We start from the raw sequence: 12083 nt of genomic DNA, 5'->3' as shown, positions 1-12083 counted from the left end.
AATGCCATTCGTTATTGTTTTGTTTCAGTTGTGGTAAAATATATACAGAAAAAATCAAAAAATTTGTTTTTACATAATTTCATGAATGTTATTTTAAGAAACAGTGACTTCACTCAAAATCATTCCATGTAATCTGGCATTTAAGTTTGCTTATATTCCAACTTTCAATTTTACAAAGTAACTAAAATATTATGAATCAGTATTACTTGTACTGGGCAGGACACGAAATGTTCATCACATTTACACTAACAATTAAAAGCAAAGCATAAAAAAATTGGCATCAGTTAAGCATTATCATACTCATTGTCTGGGTTTCAAATTTTTATTCTGCACCTGGCATCTAAACAACAAATGGTCACTAAACATTTGACCAAGTTTTGTAATGAAAATAATAATCAGTTAACTTGTTAGCTTCAGCTGTCGACAAAAAGTATGGAATGAAGGGGAAGCCAAACAACCCCAGGTGGCTGGCTTCCGAACCTACCACGGTACTAACCAACATAATTTTTTTTTCAATACGTTTCAATTTATTTTTTATGAGCAGCGTTTTGCAGTAAATAAAAGTCAAATCAATGTAAAAAATGCAACGGACGATAATTAACAAACGCAGATTTAAAATTTAAACATTCATCAAAACTATACCATAATATCATAACATAACAACTTATCTAATACAATTAACTGTTTCATTTTTGAGTTTTTTAACTTAAATTTAAAAAATATAGTATAGTGATATTAATATAAAACTTTTATTCAGAAAAATGTGGAACCTTTTTTTAAACATATAACTAAGTACTTTCAAATATTTGAAATTTCATCTGTCCTTGAGATCTTATATAATAAAAATATTTTGGAATGATTGAACCTTCAGGAGCAATACAGATGTTACCAGTCAGAATAAATTAAAAGTTTGGTGGTTCCTTTACCTTCTACTATAAATGTTTTTGCAATAGAGGATCTGTAATTGTTTCTTTAGTTGCAAGTGATGTTACCATCAGTGGGAGAAACATAATGAGAACATTTGGTAGAACATTCCAGTAAGGATCGTATGTTAGTTAGTACTGTGGTAGGTTCGGGAGCCAAACACATGGGGTTGTTTGGGCTCTCCTATCATTCCATACTTCTTGTCAACTGCTGATGCTAACGAGTTGACCGATGATGGTAATGAAGTGATGAACAACAAAGCAGAGATCATCCGCATTGCCGATTTTTTTATTATTTTCATTTATATTATTTAATTTGAATATTTAAGTTAATTTTTCATTTTTTTTCATTTATTTGATAAAATTTTATTTTATTTATTTACTTTACATCACTTCGTGAACGATGTTAAAAATGATCTTTGAAAATAAAATTCTACATATTGACAACTGTTGTGTTCTTATATTTATTATATATATATCACCAATTCAGATCTGTGACAAAGGTGAGAATATTATTGATCTTGCTGAATGTCAGTACAATAAACTCTATTTATGGTGGCTTTTATATATTCAAATATAAATAGTTGAACTTAACAATGAAGACAGGAAACAAGGTTCGTGCTAGCTGTTGCATTGTTTTATCTGCACGTGAAAAAATTTATATTTTTCAAACTGTCTTTTTTCTAAGAAGTTTGATTGTGCAAGTCATAAAAAAAACATCTCAAAATATTATTTAGCTATTCCTTCAAACGCCAACGCGTGTTTAGTGTTGTTGATGTTTTGCTCATGTTATGGTAGGCAGCAATACATTTAGTAATGTGAAATTTCCATAAGATTGTGGAATCTGAATAATTCAATGTTTATTATTTATTTTCAATATCGACCTAAACATGAAAAAAACTGTTAATGAAAAACATTCAAACCAAAATTAAAGTTAATAATTAAACATGTGTCCATAATGACGACCTTAACAGACATACGTACACATGTAACATTGAATAGTGAACCTTTAATTGTCAAAGCCAAACCATACTAGACGAGCGAACTATTTACGATTAAAAATGCTATAACAAAATAAAATTTCCAAAATTAATCGAATTTTAAAAATTAAGACAAGCGGCTGAGAACCTTAATAGCAGAATATAAGCGAAAACAAAATAAAAACAAAGCATTTGGTATACTTTGATATTCGGACATGTTTCGAAAAAGGTCGGCATGTACAAATGAAAAAAGATTTATCCGTGAAGCTGAGTTTAAAACGTTTATTCAGATGTTATATGTGATTAACGAAATATATAAAATTACAAAATGTACGAAAATGCGGTTAAAAGTACAAATCTTCATAATTGAACATTTAGGATTATTATTAAAAACAAAATTTACATAAAAAATGCTAAAAAAAAGTACAGTCCATTCGATGTTTCCGAAATTCAAAAGTAGAAAAGAACAGAATGAAAATTATCAAATCATCTATCACAAATCGTAAGAGAAAAAGTAACAACAATCGCAAATTAGTAACAAAATCAAATGAAATGTATCAACATATGCTTTGCATAATGGATTCAATGGTCTAGGGAGATTTCCAATCAGCAGTTCTTCCATTTATCACGAAGTCTTTTTTTTTACATATTCAGGGTCACAAATCAATTCCTTTGATTTTTCTTAAGTGGGATAGCTATTTTCATGCAGAGAGGTTTCAGACGAAACACAGGCTCAGTCGATGATTGGTTTTTGGCGGTAAAAGGTTCAACAGACCTATTGGTTCTTTCAATATCTGGAAGCGCTTCGTGGTCTGAATTGTCTTTAATGCAACATCGTCGACTTTGCGCACTGTGTGCAGGACAGTTGTTGTGATGCGAAATGCAGTAGATGAGTGATTCTTCATCTTCATGGATATTTGTGGGTCTGGTGTTCATGGTGTCTTCAAATGCTAGAGGTCTCGCCGAGCAATCGTTGAAATAAATTGGGTAGATAGAAATGAATGATGAATCAGAATCGTCGTTGAAATTGATATGATCGATAGACTCGGAGGACCAGACTGACGTATTTATGGAGAGGTGTTCATCTAAATTTGTTGGAGAAACATTTATTTTATGGTTGGATAAAATTTTTTCAGCGTTGTTAGAGCTTTCTATTTTGTTACTTACAGCATTATATCTTTTCTTGAACCTTTTGCCTTTGTAAATGCTCATGTTTCTCCTATTTTCAAAATAGTTCACGTTTGTTTCAAATTGTGAATCGTCTAATAATTCGTTTTTTAAATTTTGAGCATTTTCAATCTCCACTACATTCATGTTTATTGAAGACATCGTTGATGAAATTTTTTCTTTAAATTAGCAGAAATTGGTGAGTTTCTCCGTTCAATAATGGAAACACCAGAATTGAAAAGTTCAACACGATGAGCAAGTATCGTAGAAAATGTCTCACCTTTCCTCTTTACTTTCTTATATACTTTTTTAGTCCAATACAAATTGGTTGATGAAAGAGCATTGACGCGAGTTTAACTTCAAAGACAAAAATCAATTACGAACGATTCAATTGAAACATCAAAGGAACTATTGAGGTCAAACATCAAAGAAACTTTTAAAAGTTATTGAGCAAGCTTTTAATTGCTTTGTAATAAACATGATCAATTTTTTTGAAACTTTTCTTATTGCAATTGACGTTGGGTCGTAAGTTTTTGTGCATATTTAAATCTTTACACACATTTTGCTATGTTCTGGATGTAAACAGTGAAACAAATGAAATCATCACGTCTTGGGAAGGCAAACCCTCAACCAATACAACGACGTGAAATTCTTGTTATTCATTCCTCATGTCTTGACAAAACAAACAAAATTCCACAAGTTTTTAGTAACAGTCTTATAGGTTCATATTGTTAGTTTTACAAATGCTCTAAAAATACAAGTTCTCCAAAGTTTGAGTATCAACCTATATTTTTTCAAGTTGTATTCTTGTCTCATCAAACCCATTCATCCAGTTTATTCATTAATAAACTAGTTAAAATAAGAATGCGATTTTCATATCTTAACGTTTTCTCAAATGCATCGACAAAAAACAAACCAGATTGCTGCCTATCATCAACGCCTTTTCTAATCAAATCTTAAAATTTTCAAATCAAATCAAATCTAATCTAATTTCAATCGTCGACGTTAGCACAAACGTGTTACCACTTCTCATATTCATAAAGCATGCAATTTAGTCAGTTTTTCATTTTTGAGATAATTAATGAAAATTTCTTTGAAACCGTCAATTTTATCAACCACTGAATACTGGTTGACATCCTTATTTCCAGCTGTGAAACATTTATGCTGTTGAATTCTACGGCAAGAGCTCGAACGAAAAAGGACCTGCCTTTAAGACTATTATCCAGTATTTCATAACCAAAATTTTCATATAACACTTTTATTCATTAATTTGAGAACTGAGAAAACACATAATGCAAAATTATTTTATTTAACACGTTCAAAGTTTTTCAAAGGTTTAAGAAATTTTGAATTTTAATAAACATTGAAAAATGTGAATATTATTTAATTTAAAATCGTTAAATTTTATTTCATGAATTTGTCTTTTGATCTACAGTTTTATTACCCCGAAAAAGCTTCTTTGATTCCGTCGATGTCATCCTGAGACAGCACGATATTAGCTCTATAACCAGTGTATGATCGGAGCATGATGGAAGAACTGTCGTTTGAATGACCCAAACCCAGAGCATGGCCGAATTCGTGAACCGCCACATAGAGAAGTTGTTTTCCTAAAAGTGAACCAAAAATTAAATGAAAATTTACTTTTTTTGCTAAGTTAAAATTAAAAAAATAGTAGAAATTCATCGTAGGAGGCTCGGATTTTTTTTTACAAAAGTTGGCGACCTTTAATTTTCTCTTAATCCACTTGCTGGCCTAGTTTACATAACAATTCAAACCAGATTTGATTTGTGGAAACAAACTGTCTAAACTTATAAACAATTTTTTCAATTTTACTTTATCCCATCCTTAATTATTCATTTTTAGGTTTCAACACCAAAGCTACCTTCGGCTACACCTCTGTTGCGGGTTGTAAAAATTTTATTTAATCTGTTGAGGAATAAAAAGTTTAACCTTTACCTTTCTTGTCACCCCATTTTTCGTCATCATCGAAATGTATTATACCATCTTTCGGATAGAATCCATGACCCAAAACGTGGCCTTCTCCGTCGAAAGGCCATTTGTCAGAATGATTTCCTGCCACGAAAAAAATTTTTATGGTTGCAGTTTCTAGATTTGAACTGGTAAACTTGAGCCCAATTTTTGCACCTGACCAAACCTTAATTTCAATTTTTAATGATGTATAAATTTTGTTAGTAAAAATTTTTGAATTTTAAAATAAATATTTATGGCGTACACTCCAAGCAGAGTCAATAATTCTGTCCACATCTGCATTGGTTATTTCCACTTTTTTGCTCGGGTAATTGAAAATATGGTAATCAAATTCTTTTCTCTTGTTCCACTTGGCTTTTTGACAAAAATATGAGTACAAAAATTTAAAATTTATTTTTAAAACAAATGTTCTAAGCAGTGTCGTAGCCATAAATTTCCTGGGATGGGGAAACTAGATTTAAGGTTAGTTGAGGATTTTCTTGCTAATTTAACATATTTTTAATAATTTCCATATCAAAACTTGTGTTTCATATTCAAATTTGGCAAAAATTGCAGATTTTAAAAAGTTCCAACAATTTTTAAACGAAATTTATAGAGTTTACAACATCTGTTGTTTAATTTAACTTTGATCCTAGCAAAAATACTTATCGTGGAAGGACTTCAGCACTGAAGCTCCTTCCTTGGCTACGCTTCTGTCTCCATGTGAATAATACTAAAATGCTTACAAACTATGGAGAATCTTTTGTCTCTTCCGTCGCCATAGGAGCACCATGGTTTCTCCAACTGCTTTGAAATACAAAAACAATTAATGTCTCACATTAATATTTCTGCTAACCAAATTATTTGTTATACTTGAAAATAATAAAACTGTTGCCTGGAATTGGAATGAGAGCAAAATTTATTTAAATCAACACAAATTAACCGTAACCGGTACCATTACCTCGACATATTCTGGAGGAAGAGTTGAATCCTCATCAGCCATGCAAGTCGTCAACAGGCAACCCAGAAAAGTTATCAGAACAATTTTCCCAAACATTTCCGTTAAGCTTTTTTTAATGACAAAAAGTTTTCAAACGGATGAACAAGTGAACCCATGATTGGTATTTATAAGGAAGGAAATTTCATAAATTGTGAGTTTAGAAAAACGCAGCTTCCATAATTTAACTAAAAAATTGAGAAGCAGGTGTTGGTTTTTGACTTTTGCATTTTTTTTCTATGAATTGTTGCACAACTTTACAATCAATTTTTTAATCTGGCGACAAACACAGACAAGTTATGCCTTTGTTTGTTCATCGCTTGAAAAGAAATTCTTAACAATTTTCGATCAATAGTCTAACCGCAAATTTAAAAACAACGTCATGTGCAGGTGTCTTCAGCAGTATTCCTTTGAAAACAACTTGGACCCTGACGTCTTAAAATGTCAACCTGTCATAAAAATTTTTTATTAATTGGTGAATTTGACAGCTCGTTTGATTTTAATTTTAGTAAAAATTTAAATTTAATTATTTTTAATACTGAGTCACCGAGTAAAAAAAATGCTGGCGTTTTATTGAAACAAATTTTGATGTTTTATTTTCTTAACAAATAATTAAAGAAACAATAACAAATTAAAAGAAACACTTTTTATTGAAAAATTTCAAAATATGACATTTTAAATTTTTTATTTCATTTGTTAATCACTTGAAAACTGCAGTATTCATTCAGGTGGAAAAATAAACTTTTTAATCAGAAAAAAATGATCAGGCAGTAACGCTAATGAGTCATTTAAAAAATTGGATTCACAATTTTTCACGTAAGTTTGTTTAATGAGCAGCTGGATAAATAAATAAATATAAAATAAACTAAAAAATATAATAACTAAATTATAAATATAAAATAAACAAATAAACATTAGAGAAACAAAATCTGGTAATCACAATTATTGCACAGGCAATTATTCATTATAGATGACGATCGATTGGATGTGGGCCCGTTGGGATGTAATAGTCAATTAATTTACCGCGTCATTTCCTGGCTCCGACAGTCTAAAAACCAATAAATTTCATGTCCATCTGACGACATAAAATTTTTATATTTTTATTAATTTTGTTTCATATGCGTCACTAAAACGTGGGTGTTTCAATAATTTTGTAAACATTTTAGCTGTATGTCAAAAATTTCTCTTGTTTTTTTTCATTTTTTTTAAATTTCTTCTTAAACGTTGATAATTTATTTTAGATTTATTAACTTTTTGAGCATCTAAAGACGAGTTGTTTTAACAATTCAACAAATTTAATGCAGCAATAATGAATAATCAATAAAATTCAACCTGGTCAAATATTCTAAATAAACAGCTACATGCATGCTGCTTTGAAAGGAGTTCTGTCCTTTTACCTCTAATCCAATAGGGTTATTCATCTATCATGTTTCAATTTTACCGCAGATCTTTATTCAAAACTCCAAAACGGAGCACCCATCAGTCACTCGCTCGAATCAATTAAAAATATTAGGCATCACATTCACCTCCACACTTGATATAACACCTCATATTAATCATATCATCAAAAAGGTCTTCAAACATTTCACGCACTCAAAAAACTCCGCTCCCATGGTCTCAGAGGCATCAAAGTATTCGGCACCACTGAATCACTCATCATCGTGCATATCAAACAAGCAGCTCCTTCCTCCTTCCTACGAATCAACAACAACGACTACAACCTCTCATCAAAAAATTAACTCACCTCAACTATCTGCCTACCATCGTCATGTCTTACTGTTCTTCAAGCATTCAACACACTCAATTCAAGATTCTACAACAAAGTAAAAACTAACAAACAGTCTTTCTCCGTTAAATATTTTCCGTTATAATATTTTCATTTTATATTGTTGTCTCGCATGTTGTAACAGTTTCAGCATCTAACAGATTTTTATTTTGTTAAAGAATAACAATAATAACAACCAGGTTTCTAGCATTGTGAGGGCCTGCAGTTACACCTTACATGCCATATCAAACATCAGGCATTTTTCGACGAGCGAGTGAAATCGCTTCAACACTCACACAATGTTTAATCTTGCTTTGGTTTGATAACTGCAACTTGTTCTTTTTTAATTTCTCCAAGATAACAAATGTTTAAGACTTTCTTTTCACATTTTTATCTATTAAACTTTTTGTTTTTCAAAATCGTTGCACTCGATTTTGAAATAAAATTTACGTTAATTGAAAAAAATAATTTTGCCTGCTACGGCTGTACAAAGCGCTTGTCCAAACTATTATACCATCTCCTCGTATATGTCCTATAACGCCCGACCGAGCTACTGACCCTGTAAATTTTTAAGTTTCCTTTCCTGGCTTATAACAAAGAGATCTATGAGATCTATCACAATTGAAAAATGACAGATATGTAATGAAAAAATTTCGTTGTTAACCTTGTGAAAATTGTTTTAAATGGCTAAAAATCTAAATACAGTGCCATGGCTAACGTATACTGATAATATCTTTCATAAGGTCCAAGCTTTTGTGATATAATAATCATAAGAACTTTATCACTTTTTTAACCAATTTTTAAAAAAATATGTAAAAGTTCGGGTATTTAACAACTCTGGTAACTTATTTAAGAGTTTTTTTGTGATATTTTGCCATTGTAGTTGAATTAAAGTTACAAAATTAACCCTCTACTGCATGAATTAAAAAAATGTGTTTCAATTAAAACTAAAAAAATATTTTTGTGTTGGTATTAGATTTCCCATTATTGAAAAATTGTTTTTTAAAAAAAATTTTTCATTAAAGAAGAATAAATGACCAAAATGTATGAAGTGCCAATCGGCACTTCATATATAACTCTATAAAGTTATAAAAAAATGATACATTACAAAATGTGTAACAAAATTTTAAACGTATCTGTTAAAAAGATAGTTTCACTTTTAAAACAAATTATTAATTTTTAGAAACTTGCTTCCAGAGGTAACTTGCCGTTGAAAAAAATTTTCAATGTTAAAACGCTGGTAGGGCGCTTCCAGTTATATAATTCCTTGATTTTTACTTCATTATCGGCGGACAGATCTATTTAGTTTTAGAAATTGAACTATAACATTAAAAATTATTAATTATTCTTTTCTTCGTTAAACGTTTTTCATTCATGTTTTTCAATTTTAAAGTCATTAACATTTAAAAATTAAAATTCTTCAAAAAACCGCTTATTTTTTTAAATTTTTACACACACACACACACACACACACACACACACACACACACACACACACACACACACACACACACACACACACACACACACACACACACACACATATATATATATATATATATATAACGCTTGTATTAAAAGCGTTATAGTATTAGCTTTTATACATATTGTATTATATTGTATATTCTATATATTGTATTAGCTTTTGAAATGCATAATGAGAACAACTATTTTTATTTCGTTGTTGTTGTTGTAATTATTATTATATTGTTGTTCGTTGATGATGGTTGTGATGATGATGATCGTCATCATAGTTAACAAGATTAACAGTATAACATACTTAAAATACATTGACAGAAATGACATGAATGTTTATTGTACTGCGTATATATGATGGCAGTATGTATGTATGCGTGTATGTATGTGTATGTTTGTGTGTATGTGTGTCTGTGTCTCTTTATGTGTACATGTTTGTATTCGAGATTTTAGTAAGAAAAGAAAAACACAACAGTTGCTTTTATTTGACATCATCAAAAGATGAAAAGTGACGAAATTAAAATTTGTTAAACGTCAATTTTTTAAAAAGTTCAGATTTTAAACAAATATAACAAAATATCGATCGATAAAAAATAATTATCACGAAACATGAATATTTAGTAAGGACAGTTCACAGCATATCATAATGACTAAATCAACATACCAAACAGAAATTATTCATGCATGCATATATACAAAGTAAATCAGGAAATATCCAAAAATTATATAACCAAAATAAGAAACTAGAAACCAGTCAACATTTTAAAAATAAATAAATAGATATTATTAAAAAGATTGATTCAAAAATGGTAAAATTTAAGGCGACGACAAAAAAAATTGTAGTTTGTTTTGTTGGTGTTGTGTGGTGCTAAGAAGCGAAAACAAACACACAAAAAAAATATTAAAAAGTCGCAAGAATAGTAGTCAGTCACCTACCTACAATTAAATTACTCTCAGGGCCCTAGCTTACCTGTAATGATAACTCAACTCATTTATTTTACATATTTTAACGTTTTAATTTTACTTGAAGCTTTTAATTTATGTTAATGTTAATATTTTACTTGAAACTTTTTAACTAATGTTAAGCCCTAGCCTACCTACAGTTGTTCAACTCATCTCAATCCCTAACTTACCTATGAATTAAATTAAGTCCGGTAAAGAAAATAGAAAGTTGAAGAGAAACATAACAACAACGACACCGAATGAATGGATGTTGTGTATGCGTGTGTTGTATTTATGTGTGTGCGTGTATGTAAATGTGCGCGCGCGTACCCCCCAAAAACTTCTTCACCCACTACGGACGAACCTCCATTGCACCGACCATCATCTGACACGCACCGAGGAAATGAATTTTACCGGATACTGAAAAACAAAATTGAAAGAAAAAATTAATTTTTTAAAATAAAAAACAAGCCATTGAAAAAAAGTAAGAAGCAACTTATCTTACCATGAGATTACCATTATGAAACGTGCTGACTCCCACCACAACCCACCTCTGATCATTTTGTAGACAAATTTTTTTTATTGGCCTAGTAGTAAATGAATGTTAAAACGAAAGAACAAACGAATAAATGATTGAGCGAATGATTGAGTGATTGAATGAATTAATTAACCAATCTATGATTCAATGAATGAATAGAATGAGTCAATTAATGGATGAATGAAAAGATTGTGTGACAAAATGAATGAATGAAAAAAATAAAAACAACGAAACTAAACCATACTTCAAAAATCGTCGTTGTTGTTTTCTTCGAGTTGTTATCGGAACGATCATCATGAGACCACCATCTGAAACGTGCTGACGCCCACCACTGCCCACCTCTCATCAGTCTGTAGACAAGTTATTTTTATTAGCTTAGTAGTAAATGAATGTTAGAATCTTAGAAGCAAAAAATTATAAAATGGAAATAATGGCAAATAAATAATATTTGAAAATAATAAAGAGAGTAAAATGTAAAAAAAACTTACCGTCGTCCATTCGACACAGGCAAAATGATGAGTGCCTTCCGTTTCCTGCGTTGTCCTCCAAAACTGGTGCCAGTCCTCCTCGAGATTGCTGTTAAAACACAGCCCGTGGAATGGAGAAAGAGAAAATTCTCACTAGAAAGCTTAGCGGTGCCTGCATCTTAAATTGCTTAATAAAAATAATCCTATCTACCTATTCAATTACCTTAACTAATCTATAATAAATTGTTATTGGTACGATAGTCGAAAGTTCCCCTTCATTCTCCCTCCTTGCACAGAGGTTCACCGACAGCCAGGGCACCGGATAGTAAACCATTGCCGTGCGGATAGTAGACTACTGCCTTGCGGATAGTAAACCATTTGCCGTCCGGAAGCCGTGCGGGTAGTAGACTATGGCCATGCCGCATAGTAATTCATTACCGTGCAGATAGTAAACCATTGCCGTCCGGATAGTAAACCATTGCCGGTTCACCACTGGCCACCAAGGCTTACCTCTGACAAGAGACTTCGAAATTCAGAGTCTATCGGCTATCGTACCCTCAACTTACCTATTCATTACAATTAAGCCCTAGCTTACCTAAAATTACAAAACTCAAGAGCCCAATTCATTGGCCTTTCGGCACCCACCCCACCACCTACGTAATGCCTTGGGCTCCAACTTAGTAATAATATAAAACTTAAACCCTAAATCTATTAATGAGTATGTGTTACAACGTAGCCTTAACCTACCTATTCATTACATTACGGTCCTAGCTTACCTAAAATTACAAAACTCAAGAGCCCAATTCATTGGCCTTTCGGCACCCACCCCACCACCTACGTAATGCCTTGGCTCCAACTAA

At 31.2% G+C, this 12083-nt stretch overlaps 2 protein-coding genes across 2 annotated transcripts; both read right to left on the bottom strand.

The window, feature by feature from the left end:
* Window positions 1–2566: 2566 nt before the first annotated feature.
* Window positions 2567–3232, bottom strand: HELRODRAFT_174469 (hypothetical protein; the record flags this gene model as incomplete). The annotated part of the gene is made up of 1 exon (XM_009021919.1): window positions 2567–3232. One exon carries the CDS (start codon window positions 3230–3232, stop codon window positions 2567–2569), a length of 666 nt encoding a protein of 221 aa, XP_009020167.1.
* Window positions 3233–4510: 1278 nt separating this feature from the next.
* Window positions 4511–5489, bottom strand: HELRODRAFT_81623 (hypothetical protein; the record flags this gene model as incomplete). The annotated part of the gene is made up of 3 exons (XM_009021918.1): window positions 4511–4677; window positions 5021–5225; window positions 5304–5489. The coding sequence occupies 3 exons, from the start codon at window positions 5487–5489 to the stop codon at window positions 4511–4513; spliced, it is 558 nt and encodes a 185-aa protein (XP_009020166.1).
* Between the last annotated feature and the right edge of the window lie 6594 nt (window positions 5490–12083).

The sequence above is a fragment of the Helobdella robusta genome (genome assembly GCF_000326865.2).
Source record: "Helobdella robusta unplaced genomic scaffold HELROscaffold_30, whole genome shotgun sequence".
Taxonomy (NCBI): Eukaryota; Metazoa; Annelida; class Clitellata; order Rhynchobdellida; family Glossiphoniidae; genus Helobdella; species Helobdella robusta.
This window is presented reverse-complemented; position numbering and strand designations above follow the sequence as displayed.